The sequence below is a fragment of the Lepeophtheirus salmonis genome, chromosome 10 (assembly GCF_016086655.4).
Source record: "Lepeophtheirus salmonis chromosome 10, UVic_Lsal_1.4, whole genome shotgun sequence".
NCBI lineage: Eukaryota > Metazoa > Arthropoda > Copepoda > Siphonostomatoida > Caligidae > Lepeophtheirus > Lepeophtheirus salmonis.
The window spans coordinates 2,684,990-2,701,845 of record NC_052140.2 but is presented as its reverse complement, the minus strand read 5'-3'; the positions used below and the strand labels follow the sequence as shown (position 1 = coordinate 2,701,845).

The 16,856-nt window shown below is 30.5% G+C and overlaps 1 protein-coding gene across 1 annotated transcript; it reads right to left on the bottom strand.

Moving 5' to 3' along the window:
• On the bottom strand, positions 1 to 16,353 carry LOC121125614 (homeobox protein OTX2). The gene is made up of 5 exons (XM_040720799.2): positions 15,875 to 16,353; positions 11,710 to 11,923; positions 7,629 to 8,094; positions 3,392 to 3,557; positions 1 to 2,360 (listed from the first exon to the last, which is right to left on the bottom strand). Exons 2-5 carry the CDS (start codon positions 11,804 to 11,806, stop codon positions 2,172 to 2,174), a joined length of 918 nt encoding a protein of 305 aa, XP_040576733.1. The 5' UTR covers positions 11,807 to 11,923; positions 15,875 to 16,353; the 3' UTR covers positions 1 to 2,171.
• Between the last annotated feature and the right edge of the window lie 503 nt (positions 16,354 to 16,856).

Below are 16,856 nucleotides of genomic sequence, written 5' to 3'. Positions count from 1 at the left end.
TTATCATAACGATTGGGTGTATTATATAATAATTATATGTATAAGTGAATAAAAGTATGAATATGTGTATTTATGGTAAATGATAATTGCTATCATGTCATAAAATATTATGAATATAACCACATTGACGAAAAAAAATAATATATATGGATATACCCGATCAAGGCTCGCAAGATCTCAAAATCCGCAGGATTATATAACTTTTTCTTTTGTTGGTGGGGGCATGGTTTGTAGGATTTTTTTTCAAAAAAAAATTCAAAAATGAAAATTGTTTGGAAAAAAATGTTGAAAAAGTAAACTTTTTTGATAATAATATATAAAATTCACAGTTATTAACAAAAAAAATGATTTTTAAAAAAAAAATATTTCAAAAATCCATAGCTATTCTAAAAATATTAAATTTTTTGAAAAACAAAAACAAAAATCTACAGCTGTTCACAAATAAAATCATAAATTAAATTTCAAGTATTAAATTTTTGGGAATTTCATTTTCTAAAATCCACAACTGTTCTCAGAAAGTTAAATTTGTTGGAAAAAAATTTCAAAACTTCATAGCATATCTTAAAAAAATCAAAAATCTACAGCTGTTCACAAAAAAATTCAAAAATTAAATTTCAAATATTACATTTTTGAACTTTTTTTTTTTTAATCCAAAACTGTTGACAGAAAATTATTTTTTTTTGGAAAAAAATTCATATTTATTTTCAGAAAATTATTTTTTTTTGGAAAAAAATTCATATGTATTTCAGAAAGTTATTTTTTTTGGAAAAAAAATCATATTTATTTTCAGAAAAATAGGTTTTTTGAAAAAATAATTTCAAAAATCTACAGCTGTAAACAAAAAATTTCAAATATTCAATTTTCTATTAAAAATCAAAAATTCCTTAATTTGGGAGGGAGGTGGGGTAAAGATCCTCCAGCATCCCTCTGCAGACTCCCTTGTTTGTCGGAGGCACTGTTCAGGTTTAAATGAAGCAAATTGGCCCATTTAGAAAGGGATGTTATATAACTTATCACTAGGGACGTGCATATTAGCTTAATTGCGATATCATTAAACTTATAAGGATATATAATTACTCTAATTAATGATTCATCTCCTTATTTTGAAATTGCTAACAAGAATTGAAAGCAAGAAGCACTATAGTTAATAGTGATGCCTGTCAGCAGATTTGTTGTTTCTCAATTGGTAATTACATTCTCAAAGGGGTGATTTTTAGGCTCACCGCAATTTAGACAATATTTTCATTTCTACCTTTCACTTTAAAGTGGAAAATAAGCGGATTCGGCGTGTAAAAATTAAGCCCTCTTCTTAACTTTTACATGAAAACTCTACAATTAAAAGACGTGCATTTTCCCTTCCCTAGTGATACCTCAATTAAAAATATATTTAGAAAAGTTTGAGGCCTTTCAGGCCATTTTTAGGGTAAAAGTTCGCATTTAAATTTGAAAATTTGATGTTTTTGGGTCAAAATTGACTCATTTTAGGCCATTTGTTCCGTGTATAAGATTAAAGTGTTTGTTTTTACACGCACTGAATGCGCTCATTTACTATAAAAGAGGGGTGAAGGAGTCAAAATAGGTTGTGCACGTAAAACACACAAGATAATGGATATATTTTTACATAGTCACTTGCTCAGGGATGTAAGATCTTAGTAGCCCGAGTGGTTAGTGATTTTGCGAGCCCTGTTGATATATTAATAAGAAGAAATTGTGAGGACTAGTGTTGTGTCTGTCAGTCCGGTCTGGTCCTATTTGTGTGTCCTTAAAGAAGGAGCCCTTCTGACGTGTCTGTACTTCTGTGAATTATTATATATTAAAGTAGACATAATATAATTTTTATTGTATTGCATCTTTTGCAAGATATGTGTAATGCACCTAATACGTATTTGATATGACTTCTTTGGCTTAATACACATTTGACATTGGAAAAAAACCCGTCAGGGACGGACCAGTCCGAATAAATGATTACAGACACAACACACATGAGGACAATTTAAAAAAGAGCAAAGAAATAAAAAGTTAAATATTTTTGAGGGTTTTTTTTTTTTTTTTTGGAAATATAACACTTAACAACAATCAAAAAATAATAATGAAAAAAGTCTAAATTTGGATATATATATACGCATTATTAATATTGTATATTATTACTATGCTTCTTCGTTTTCCTTTTCTTAGAGAACTTGAAAACTCTGATATTTCCAGGAACTGGATGCTTTATCTGAAGAATATTCCGGACAGTCAAGATTCAAAGTCGCTGATGAATGGAGTAATGATGAGGGCGGAGGTGCTTTACTTCCCAACGAGGCTGAACTTGGATATGACGAGAGAACAGATTGATTGACGCCTTGTAAAGCCGTTACCTAAATAAGAAAGGGAATCTTTATTTGTTTACATAGCATTATTCATTCTATGTATATTAAATAAATTAATCCAAAAGACTCGAGACTGTAGTCCTCAAATTCAGTTCATTTATTAAATTTCCTTCTTTGATTTATTTGGTACCTTTGACTTTTATTTATAAAGTCAGTGATTAAATGATATTTATAGTATATAATATTCTTATAGAAAATATATAACAAAACTAGAATCGGCACTCAGTAGAGCCTCCAATGTTATTTGCTCCAATGTTATGGTCGATTATGCGTTTTGTGTGACTTTCAACTCTTAAAATTAAAAGGGTTTTTTACTGTTATAGTCTTTGTACAAAGTTTTACCAAAATCGGTCTGTAACTTTTTCTGTAATCCGGCTTACAAACAGACAAAGAAAGTTAGTATATAATCTCTAGTCAACTTTGTTGGGAGAGGTCAAGGTTAATCGAAATACAAGGTTAGACCATCATGTAAACGGTCATACTCGAATTTTCAATTTGATGTATCGTACTGACGACTGGGCAAGACAGGCAGATTTTGACAAAACACGCAACCACTCATTTACTATGACGTCACTATTAAAAGTGTGTTGGAAGTCAAACATTATTTGCTCACGCGTTATGGTATGACCTTGTATGTCTATTAACCTTGGGCATCCTTATAATCCCTATGGAAATTCCAGCGAGGGAAAATATGATATCGGAGGGAAAGTTTGTAATATTTAGTGAAAGTTTTTGGCGATTTAGAATTGGCGGGAAGAAACATGTCTTTGATAAAAAAGGTATTCAAAAAATTTACATTTCAACACTGTGTTCAATGTGTGTTGTTGGTAATCAAACTCTGTATTGCTCGGAGTTATTTGTTAAAGTATGTATAACACAATACCCACATTCATCGTCTAATTTCATCAAAACGATTACTCATGTTTGAGGAGCAACTATCATTAGGAACAAACTTTGCTTTAATAGCCCATTAAGGCCAACATATACTAGGAGGTACAAATGAAAGAAAGTTATTTTACCGGCACATTGAGCGATGAATGATGGCCCATTGTGGAGCCAATATAGTCCATATTTCCGTAATAACAAGGTGAACCATAATTTTGGGAATAGACTTGACTATTATAACTAGAGTTTTTATCGAAGTAAGAGGATGTGGCTGACATGATATCCGCTACAGGGCCCATGCTGAAAAATAACAAATATTTTCTATAAATACATATTCTAGACAAAATGGGACGATTGCGTTAAAATAAGTTCTAAGTACATGAAGGATTCGAATTGTACAAAATATGACCTGTTGGTTTGTAAAGAAGAAAAAAAATAGTCACTATCTAAGGTATTTCTTAGAGTCTAGCATACTTCTAATAACCTTTAAATCTCAAACAACTCTCCCTGTCAAAATAAAGAGGCTCTGTGAGTTTGAGGCGTGCTTTCACATGGAATCTTTACTCTCCCAACTAGGACAAAATTTAAATAACAGAACCTCTTCATTCTGAAAGGTTCGAATTGTTGAGGTGTAAAAGTAGGAAAAGCTTTTAAAATTAAATTGTCCATTAGACCTACTACATGTACAATACATTATGTGGCAACCCGCCTCAAGTACATGTAGGACTCAGAGGAGTAGAATAGAGGATCGACGACAGCATTATTTCTGCCTCAGTTTTTTGCAAGATACGATTTGGGATTTGAGTGTATTCCCTTCCTCTCACAGTTGTTTGCAGCTGATCTAATACAACGTCATGACGGCTAAGCCTCTCAAACATTCTTCAAAATTGTCAGGGTTACCATGTTTATTTTTTAACGGAGCGAAAATGCTTACAATTTGCAATCCTACTGATAACTACCATAAAATCTTCATTGTTACTCAAGCATTATTCAAAGAGTGGATAAATACGACCGACTGAAAATTAACGTGGTAACACCTGACAATTTGACGAACGTTTGCAAAAAAAAGCAGTTTAACTGCCATGATATCAAGTATTATACCATATTTAAGTAGCTGTAAAAATAAAGAATTAAGGCCAAATTCCACTCCGTCTATAAAAATCATATGAACAAGAATTACTCCAATATTCTATTCCACTCTTAAGTTTAACCAGGGGGTCAGCAGGGGGGGTTGTAGTCCCCCCCATAAAAAATTAAGTAATTTTTGCTTTTTAATAGAAAATTTTAGATTTTATTTTATTTTTTTTAAATTCTGAGAATACTTATGTATTTTTGAAATTTTTCTTAAAAAAAATTGATATTTGAATTTATTTTTCAAAAAATTTAATATTAAAAATTTAATTTTTGAACTTTTTTTCCAAAAATTTAACGTTTGAAACATTTTTCAAAAAAATTGGGTTTTTTTATGACCAGCTGTGTTTTTTGAAATTTTTTTCCAAAAAATTAATAATTTGAGAATAACTATGGATTTTTGAAATTAGAAAAGAAAAAATAATTTATTGTGAGTAGTTGTTGATTTTTGAAATTGTTTTCCAAAAATTTTAATTTTAGCATTTTTTTTCAAAAAAGTTCCAAAAACCAAAAAAAAACAACCTCCCCCAATATATTCCTCCAAACACTCCTGTTAAAACTTATATTTGCACAACAAATCTTAAATATTACTCCTCATCTTTCACCCACCAGGGATTACTTATACGTATAATGTTCACTCTAAAATAATTCAGGAATAATGCTATGAGCATGGAAAAATATATATAAAAAACCCTCTTCAGATTGCCAACTTAAAAAAATATCGCACGCGTTAAAGTTATATTTTGTACAACTCTAGTTATTCATTTCCTTCAGAAATAAAGAAGGATGCCAACAGCTATAAGGGTAATAAAACCATTGCACGGGCTGCAACGTCAAAAAGTATCCCCTGAGGTCATATTTTGATCAACTCTTTAAATGATGCAATGTAATACTCAATTCAAATCGACATAATCGATTATGATGTAGATGATGTTGATATTGTAAATAACAATATTTGGCAGATGTTACATATGAGGACATAAATAAATACATATATGTAGATTGAATTAAATATAAAATATTATAATCCTCTATTCATGTTAGATTCACTAAATATTGGAAAGAAAGAGAGTTGAGGATTCTCCTTGTTAAGGAATATGTTAACATACATTAAAACAGGGATTCCCAACCTTTTTTCAGTGATGTACCACTTGTTAAATATTTTATCACTTCTATACCCCTAACCAGCGAAAATCATTGATAGTTTCAGTGATGTACCACTTGTTAAATATTTTTTTCAAAACCTCAAGCACCCCCTGGAGTGCCTCCAAGTACTCCATGGAGTACGCCTACCCCCATTTGAGAATCAATGCGTTGGAGTTATCCCTACGTTGGAAATGAAATAAACGGAGGTCAGGTACGTCCGCAAGAATACATTTTTTGGGGTGCTCTAAATTAAAAAAAAAAATCAAAAACCCACTACTATTCACAAAAAATAGTTTTTTTTGGGGAAAAATCCATAGTTATCCATCAAATAATAATTTTTTTACAGACAAATTTCAAAGTTTTGCAGCTTTTGACAAAACAAAATTATAAATCCATTGCTATCTAAAAAAAAAAAAATTTTGGAAAAAATTTTCAAAAAATTCCATAAGTATCTAGAAATTTTTTTTTTTTTTTGGGATAAGATTTTAAAAATTAAACATAACATTCAATTTTTTGAGGGGTTGCTCTAAATTTTGGAAAAAAAAATCAAAAATCCACTACTATTCACAAAAAATAGTATTTTTTTAAGAAAAATCCATAGCTATTCATCAAATAATAATTTTTTTGCAGACAAATTTCAAAGTTTCGCAGCTTTTGACAAAAAAATCAAAAATCCATTGCTTTCTACAAAAAAAATAATTTTTTGGAAACAAATTTCAAAAAATTCCATAGGTATCCAGAAAAAATTATTTTTTTTGGGATAAGATTTTAAAAATTAAACATAAATATTCAATTTTTTGAAAAAAAAAATTCAAATATTCAATTTTTGTAAAAAAAGTTTCAAAAATCCATAGCAATTCAAAAAATTAAGTTTTTTGAAAAAAAATTCCAAAAGTCTAAAGCTGTTCTCAAAAATTTTTTAAAAAACCATAGCCATAGCCATATTATAAAAATAATTATTTTGGAAAACAATTTCAAAAAACCACCGCTATTCACAAAAAATTAAATTTATTGGAAAATAATTTCAAAAAAAAAAATCAAGTCATATAGTAATTAACAAAATTTAATTTTTGGGTTTTTTGTTTGGGGAGGGGGCTACAGCTTTCTACCTGAGACCATTTTTCAAAGAACCGGATAAGAGGGTTCTGCAGGAGACGTGAGGCCCTCCCCAATCAAAGAAGTTTTGTCGGTTTTTAACAAAAAAAAAGAAAAAATAATAATGGAAAAATGGGGAATTATTTTTTGTAAGGATTTCTGTTCTAAAAAATATGTTATTTGATGAAATTCTGGCCTGGAGTTTCTGAAGGTTTGTTTATTGTTAAATTAGTATGTTTTTACGGTTCATGGAGCCAGAATCAAGTACGAATTTAAACTTTAGTCCCGGGTTTGTACTCAAAAATGCAATAGATCAGTACTTAGTCGACACTTGAAGCTTTAAAACGTTTGCTGTGAAGCGTTATTTTTTATATAGAAACCAATTTCTTCGTATTCTCATTAATTATTGTTCTTTAGTACTGAAAGTTTTATCAAACTAATTCAAATGATAAACTGAGATAGTTTACTTTTAATATTAGTAAAAATGATGCCTTAAAGGAGGCATTTGATACTTTTTCAAGGACCAGTAATTAATGCTAATTTTAGTATGAGGGTTGGGATACTACGTTAATTTTTTATATATATAAAAGTTTATGTGAGAAGGCAATTTAGTCATTGTCAAATGAGCAGAGTAATCACTAAAACATAACCAATGATATCTGAAAGTGTGGATCACTCACTAATTGTGTTTCAATTTGATTTGAATCATGTAAGGGCTTATTTCTTGAGATATTTGGAAAGTTGTTGATTTAATGTTTGATCGTTTAATTAGTGTTTTACACAGGACATTTTTGAGTTATATATAACACCAAAACATTCTCGCAACCTTATACTAAAATTAGGCAAAATCTTTCAAATGACCATGGGCAGTTTTGAATAGACTTATAGCGAAGGAAAAGCTAATTTTGCAATCTCTAGACATATACAATCAAAAATAGGGATGACGTATCTAATGTACATATGTAAGCTTAACCTAGAGAGAGGCACACGAAGGCATACCTTGCTGGACTCCAAATGGGATTGTACGAATGCGTTAAAGGTGAATGAGCGGAAGACGGATGCAAAATTCCTTCAGATGATATTGGGGACTGTCTATTATCAAAGGGTGAGTCCCGAGTGGGAGAAGAGCCTGGAGAGACTTTGAGATGATTAAGCGTGGACTTGCAGGAATGATTCTTTGAGGATGAGTTTTTAATGCTGGCCATGCTTCCCCCCTTGTTTGAGGAGGATGAATGATTCATATGCCCCACTTTTTCGGGATCCTGTTTGGCTTGCTGTCGACATTTGGCTCGTCGGTTTTTAAACCAAACTTGAACACGAGACTCGGGTAAATTGATCTTTAAAGCTACTTCCTCACGCATGAAAATATCCGGATAGCGCGTCTTTGCAAAAAGAGACTCTAGAATGTCCAGCTGTGCTCTGGTGAATGTCGTTCGTTCTCGGCGTTGCTTTCTACCATGATGTCCTAGAATACATACATAAATATATATATTAAAAAATAATTATATCTCTGAATAGTATGTACAATTAATTTACAATTTACTTAGAGCATCTGTTCTTGTGTTAGCTCCGTTATAAATTAATCACTTAAAACTATTATTGGGTGGAAACTTGTACAAAAAGGCAACTGTTACACAAAATACCATCATGTCTCGTGTCATATATGATCAAGCAGCTTAAACTTCTACACAACATATATTTGTACAAGTTACAATTTGAACGTCGTATTTAAGTACAGTCATTTGAATTACACATTACAAATTGATGCTATCATTTTATTTTGATTGATTAAAATCAATTGATTCATATAGATTTCATAGTAATATATCTGTGGGCTTTTGACCTTAATAATGTGCCACAGAATATGTACTTATTGATTAGTTATGTTTATCTATAAAAATTGGGCAACAGTTTTATGAAAATGATGTCAATATATTAATGGCAGAATCAGGGAAAATTAATTTGTAAGGGCCTTCAAAAAGTAATGGGGCTAATGTCTGCCTCTTGATGTGGCTCGAGTAGTTATGGTTTTATACTTTTTATTAGAGAAAAAATAGAGTTTAGAAAGAGAAAAATGGTTGGTCCATGTGTTTATTTTTTGAACATTATTTAAGAGGTATTGGGTCTGTTAACATCTCTCTCTCTACAAGAAGAATTATCGCCCATTTTGCGTGTAAATTTATTTAAAAATGCATAATAAAATAATTATTATATATGAATTTAAATATAATTATCCTATTTTCCTTGCAGATATGTTTTTTTAAAATCTAAAATGTTCTCCTCTTTCAATTAATTCATTTCCTCCCTGAAATCATGTAAAATGCAGCTGATATTGACAAAGATCTTAATTTAGGAGTATCAAATGATTCACTCCCACTTTATTCTCGTGCTCTTCAAAAATCCCATTCCTACTCATCCATTTGCTTATGAAGTTGATTTGCAATTTAAGACTATATATATATATGACTCGTGAGTATTAAAATACTGGAGCAAACCTCTGGTTCTACCCGATTCCCACGTTATATTACACATGTCTACCCAGTTCAAAAAAGATACCTGAAATCGTCCCTAATGGATATTTGTGATGGATTCAAGTATTACTCGGGGTTTGTTGATTACAAATATTGAGGGAGTCTATTATGGAAGTTTTATACGAATATTTCAACCATTAACATGGTATTTAGGACCATACGTCCATAAGACATTCATTACGCGATGAATTCTGTTGATAAAAATGGTAAAAAAAATCAAACCGATCAAAAGGGGGATGTTGATTAGGAAATCCGTCCTAGGACAGTTCGAACACTATTTAAAGTCTGTTCATTACTGTCCGGTCTATATATACAAAAAAATTTCTACAGAGTTGATAGGGACCATGATAGAAAAAAGTTTGAAAAGCCCTAGTACGGAGTATTCCTTGATTTGTATAGCAAAGAAATATTAGCTTATTTCAACATTGTCACCCCGAGTACTCTAAACTATTCATTCTAAACAAATATATCTGTTTTTATTTGTTCATAACTCGTACAAAATCGTAACTTGTACGCATCAAATATATATATATGTTGTACATATATGTGTGATTGAGCAAATAAATACAATAAAATAAAATATTTACATAAATGTACATATTTTGATGATACTACTTATTTAAAGAGGATTAAATTATTATAATCATTTCCCAAGTTTTTATTTTAAATGTGTGCAATTCTCTCTATTTTTTTATTCTTTTCATTTAACCAATTCTTTGTTAATCATTAGCAATCCTCCTCATGATCAAATAGAGCGGAATGAAAGACTAGGTATAATTTAATCCCTTTCTCCTTGGCAAATGAACAGTATGGATAGAGCTGTAAATTCTAAGCATGTTCGGTTTCAACTAGTGATAAGACAAATAATCGGAATCGGAGAATCGGTTGTTTTTTCTGGAATAGGAATCACTAAAATAATATTTAATTTGCACTTCAAATTTATTATTACTGGTTTGTAGCTATTTATTAATTTTCTAAGTTATAAAAATAAAACCTTCCAAATTAAGGAATTTTTTATTTTTACAAGAATATTTAATTTAATTTCTCAAAAAAGAAGAAATAATTGACCACAACATTTGAATTGTAATAGTTGGGCATGTTCAAAACATAGACGTCGCTTCAAGTATATATAAATATATTTACAATTTTATTGTAAATAGGATAATATATAATTTTAAAGAGATTAATTCATGAAGTTATATTAATAATTATTCTCATTTTTAAATTTCTATATAATTTTATTTAGTCATTCAAAATATTCATGATGGATTTTGGGAGATGGTTCTGACTATAATTCCATTTAAGAATCAAAAATTAATGGTTATTTACTAGAATAAAATTCATGGTCCAAACTTTCGTACCTTGAATCATCTCACTTTCACGTTTTTCTCAAATAATATCATTTTATGCCTATATAAGATTTTAAAATAGATTCAGGAAATTAATCAAAGACATGATTTTGAATAGATTGAAATATTTAATTATTTATAAAATAACGATATTTTAGCTATAATATTACTATAAAATTATTGGAGCTTACAGTCTGCTAACGCGACTTCAAAGAATTTCCCTTGTTAATGCTTTGTATCAACACTCTTTTCTGTACTTATAAAAAAAGTGTAAATTAAAAGACAATTTTAGAATATTAAAGAATGACTAAAAACGATTTTGTTTTATTTAAAAAAAAATCCAATAATAAGAGACATAATTAAAATGATATCTTCAAATCTTAGTCATTTCAAAATATTGATACATGTCCCCTCTAAAACACACACTAATTAGGTATTTTTGGAAATCAAACCATGACCACCCTAGCTATGTATATGATAATTGTAAATTTTCAAAAAGTGTGCCCCCCCCCCTCCCTGTAGCAAAACTCCTCCCGGTACAGAAGGAAACGCAGTCCAATGTTTTAAAAGCTGCTACAATGTTATTGGGATTGAATTCTAGTCAGAAAAAACTTATTTAATAAGAAATGGCATTGAATGTCTCCATCAGTAGTGTCAAAGCATATGTGCACATAAATTATCTGAAGAAAAACTTATTGAGGCATACGATATTCTCAGCAGATGCAAGATATCCAATGTTCTCCACCAGAATTCCACCGTTGTGGGGAACAAATGTGGATTTTGCCGTAAATTTAGTAAACTTTTATCAATCAATCTCTGCAAGAGATTTCAAAACTTTAAGACGCTTTAAAAACATTACAATTAAAATTTAAGTCTGACTGTATGATTCTTATTGTAGAATGATTGTTTTATTTTTTAAATGTTTTCATCATTTCATTATTTTTAAAGACTTATTCCTTTTTAAAAAGGTTTCTTTATAAATATTCTTAGTCGGTGTTTATATTGTCATAGTATATACATATGTAAATATGATTATTTTTTAGATAAATAAAAGGCAATTAAACTGCAACTCTAATGTTGAATTATGTTTTTACAACGGCAATTGTCCTTTTATGATTTATTTATATAAATAATTATGAATAAAGAACTTGCTGAGGATAAAAAATAAAATACAAAAAAACTCTTGGTACATATTCTTACCTTGCGGATATCCCATGGAATGATGTAATGCAGAGTCCATTGGCGTCATGGGAATGCTGATGCCATTGACGTTATAGCTAGGCTTGAAATAAGCCATGAGGAATGGGAGATCCGGCCACGGATAGAAACACGGAATGACAACAGTTGTAGCAGAACCAAAAAACAGCAGTACCAATAAGGGATCACCACTCCTCCTTACACCTCCTCTTCACACCTAATCATTAGAGTCATTAATAATAATACATATTAAAGAAGAAGAAGGACTCTGGTACACAATAATACGACTGATGTATGTTTATCGATATGTGTATTTAAAGAAATAAAGAATAAATAAAAAAACTATGAAATCGCACGCGAAAAATACCTGAGTCATTTGTCTATTCAAATCCTCTGATTATCGTATATATATTAGTGTTGAGCTTATGTCTACAAATCCAATATTGGTCTGAATTAGGGTTGTTACATATACAAGTACTATATTGATGGCAACACATAGTGTGTCACGCAACCTTTACTCCGAAAAGAAACAAAGTGCCTAAATCAATTGGTAGCACTTGGTTCATTCTACTCAACAGTTGAACAATGAATGTTGGGAATGGAAGACATTGATATCTGCCATGTTGTTACTTTTGTTGGATCACACAACCTTCTTTCTTCCAAGAAGAAGTAAGAAAAAAGGTCATAAAATCCGTTTTTGTTTAGCCAATCCTTCCCAACTATTGACCAATGATTGTTGAAATGTTTTGCAGCATAGGTTATTCTAATTCAACTAATCAACGTTTATAACATGGATTAGGAGAAACTTTGACAGGTGACAGCTAAATACATTTAATATTTTTGTGTGTACGAGGTAAGGTCGTGATAGACGACAGTACTTTTCTATACTGATATTGTAACCGCTACATCCAGTTCCACTGTGTCATTAGAAAAATTAACCGCCAATGACTTGACCCCTCCCCCATACACCAAACAAAATCGTCCTTTACAAACTAAACCAGAGATATATTTTTATTTTATAAAGAAAATCCATCAAAATTCTAAGTTATCTTTTATCCCCAAACAAAAAACCTGCGGATGCCCCTTAAGTCCCATGACAATTCCCCATAACTACACTGTTGTCTAGTCGAAAGAGTACCAAAATACTTATAGCTATATTGGTATCAGAACAAGTATGTGACAACACTAGTCTGAGACAATTAGTGTTGTATCGGTCCAAGGACTGATTGCCTAATCAGTCTCCCCCCCCTCCTTTTTTTTTGTCTTTTTTCTATCTGTCCGATGATCTTTTTACCATTCAACGGTTCCTAAGGACGGATACCTTGGTCCTTCAGTCCCATGGTCCTAGCTATCTTTATAGCTAGGTATGAATAATATAAAGACTAAAAAATAATAAATGGTAGCTAGAAAATTATAATAATTAGTTATAGCCAAACACTTTCTACTTAAAACTTCAACTATCTTTTTTCTTGAAGGAGGTTATGTTAAATAGCTAAAAGGACTCAAGGGAGTCCTTTCATAGTTGGTCACTTCTTATTTTCAGCTGTTGTTGTTAGTATAAAAGACCGATAAGAACCCGTACTTTGACCGACAACTTTTTTAGAACCAGACTATCGTCTCTTGGATTTTATAAGAGCGTTCATTTTTTTAACACGTTTGGTCCAATGTCTTCGTTCTCGGTCTAACAAACTTAGTTATAGACAAGGAAATAATTAAAGTCCAGGGTTTCAATTTAAATCTATGATTCGACTTTCTATTGGTTCTTGAAGGGTCAACAAAAAAAACCATAGGACCGAATTCATAAAAAGCTCGATCTCGGACATTGTCTCAACACTAATATATATTCCGTATATACAATAAGAGAATCAAAGCCTTCCTTTTTATATACATTATATCATCTAAGGTCAGCTTCATTAAGATATAAATCTCCTGATCACAACAATATAACAAATAACAATAAAATCAATTTATCGTGGAGATTTACATCTCCACGATAAATTATCTATGACGTATAAAAAAGTAGAAAAAAAAATCATGACAATCAAAAATTACTTGAGTTAAATTTAGCGAGAATTTTATTATTTAACATATAATATGTTTGTATATTACTAATTTCTGTTTTGTTTTGTTTTCCAGTTCTTAAATAACTAATTCCTCTCCTCTAATTTCAATCCCTGCTCCTGACTCTACCTGCAACCACTTGATCGATAAGAAGCCAATCAGTTTTTATATGGCTTTATTGTCTACTACCTACAATGTATTATTATATATATATTCCTCAAGTATTACCTTTAGAGAAACTCTCGAGTAGAATTATGTACTAACTGTGTTTATAATTCAGGGGTGGTTATCAACCAAGGAGCCTCTGATAAATATTACGTGAATAATTAATAGTACATAGACATTTCCAAAAGTGTAAGGCGCTCTGCAGTGATAAAAATCTTAGGAGCCAGTTTATAGCTAAACAAATAAATCATACAGGATAAAGAAGAAGAAATAGTTTTTATTATTACACATTTTCTGACCTTCATTAAACGACCAAACAAAATTAATGTTGTAAGTTCAGCCATAAGCAATGGAATTTAAAAAAAAAATCATGTCATTTCAGAAATATGAGCATATATTTTAGTTTGAATTATTGACTTACTCATTGGATAAATTACTAGGGGCAGAAATTGTCTTTAAATGTGACGATTAATCAATATTTATAGCATTAAGTATTGGGAATTTACGTTATATAAATAAAACAATGTATATATATTGAAATACAAAAATTGCCTCGAATAAATGCTATTTCAAAAACAACTTCTTTATTCGAATACATATATAGTTTAATTTGAATCCTTTCCTTAATAATTTGATACTCAAATGAACCCTAATTGCGACGATAAATAAATATTTCCTTAAATCCTATTAATTATTGGGATTTTTATGTTAAACTGTGTTTTTTTTTTACTTTATACAAAATTGGCAACAAGAGGAATCTTCATATACAAAAAAATGGAATTTCATCAAAGGCTCTTGTTCTATAGAATAGTGATTAGAGTCCAAACTTTAATTTGAATTGCTAATTTAATGGTGCGCAAATGGACCCTTAAATGTGTGGATCAATCAATATTTTATTAATTCATATCTTTGGATTAACCACACTATTCATTTAAGTTTATAAAACAAAGGAATCCTTTGGTTAAGTGTAATAACCCGTCCTAGGCCCCCAAATTTAAGGAAGGCCGAAAAGGGGATGAATTATAACTTATTTGATGTTTGTTCCTACCATAAAATAGGGTAGATACTTGAATTTCAAACACTTCATTTCAATATATGTATCCTGTCAACACAAAAGCAATCTTAAATGATTTTGGTTCCATCAATTTCTATCAACAAATAATTCTTACTAACTCTTTTGTTTTGCCACAAATTCCACTTAAAGTAGACAACAAAATTGACCGTTTTATGGATTTGAAAGAGGCTGAGTCGGGGCCAAATGATGTAGATAAAATCAAATAAAGGTACTAAACTATAGCTTAAATTCTTGTGCATGTCAACATATCCCAGTTATTTGAATAGTAAGCCTATAAGTGACTCAAATATGCCTATGAAGTAAAATTTGAATTTTCTCAATTTCTTGATTTTTGATCAGGATTGTTTTTATGTTAATGCAGCTCATATATCGAATATTATTAAGACAAATGTAGTAGTACTCAATAATGTGATAAATATTAAATATTTTGGAGAGTTAAATGAATAAATATTATTTGAGTATTCCTCATATATTTCAAATGAGAAAATAACAATATAAAATTAATTGAGTTCGTCGTTTGAGCTGTGAAGGGGATTATGAAATTTGTAAGATTAATTTCAGCTCAAAAATAAAAGGGGATAATCTTTATTTTCCATCTATTCATAGAGAGAAAGAGAGATTGTCTATTCTCCATATCATACAATTGTATATATACAAATAATGACGAAAATGGAGGTATTGAGGGGTAGAGTAGAAGGGTAGATATCATTGTATATGATGTGACGATGAGTGAATAAATAGATCCAGAAAAGATTAAAACACATAAAAGAATTTGTTAAAGACTAGGCGCCAAAGAAATAATAGAGAATTTTGTTCAAATGCGGATACAAATTAATTAGCAATCAATGTAGGAAATTGGGAACTGACCTGAGGAGCACTTTGTAATGAGGATAGGAGTAGTTGGTTGCTATCATCCATGGCAGAGGGACATCAATCCTTTGGTTGGATTTATAATGAAATAAATAATTTGTCACTTATTTTCTTTTTAGACTTGCATTCACGCAACCTCACATTATTAATATATATATATATATATATGAGACACAGAGTCACTTTGCCTTCTTTATAATATTATATGGATAGGAATATTGTTAATCAACGTAATGATGTAATTGACTATTATATTGCAAATACAATCACTTTTCTTCTTCCCTTCCCTTCTTCTTTCGTTCTCCTTTTTTTCTCCTTTTCTTTCTCTTCTTCTTTTTTCTCTCTTTCCGTCGTCGTTGTCGTGGTAGTAGTAGTAGTCGTTGTTGTTGTTGTAGTTGTTGTAGTAGTAGTAATGGCTGCTCCTGCTCTTCCTCTGATGATATTCCATCCATCAACAACTTACTAACGAGACTAGCAATAAATACATAGAAAAAGGTACACAATAAAAAAACGTCGTCGGAGGTAGCAGAGAGCAGCTTTCACTTTACATACTTAGTTAGTTAGTAGTTACATTACATGGATGAATCTCCTCTGTGAAGGAGCAAGAGAGAGAGAGAGAGAGGGTGAAATAGGCTCCTCCCTCTTCTGACGGCGGAATACAATGAACGAATGCGAAGATCCGCCCACTTTTTCCCGAAATAATGCATTATTTTAATCATCATAAACTTACTAATAACGTCACAAGGTATTAGTAGTTGTATTTAGAGTAAGTAGAAAAGAATTTTTTACATCTGGACTCGCAGTATTTCATTGACATAGCTTAAAGGGAGGAGGTAGGGAAGGAGAGAGATAGAGGATCGTCAACATAAAAGTAATCTTAATTAAAAAAAAAGGCTTCATTACCAATTTATTATTTTACTTTTTATTGACTATTTAGCTTTCATTTGATATATGAGCCTTTGCTCAAATAAATGGGTGT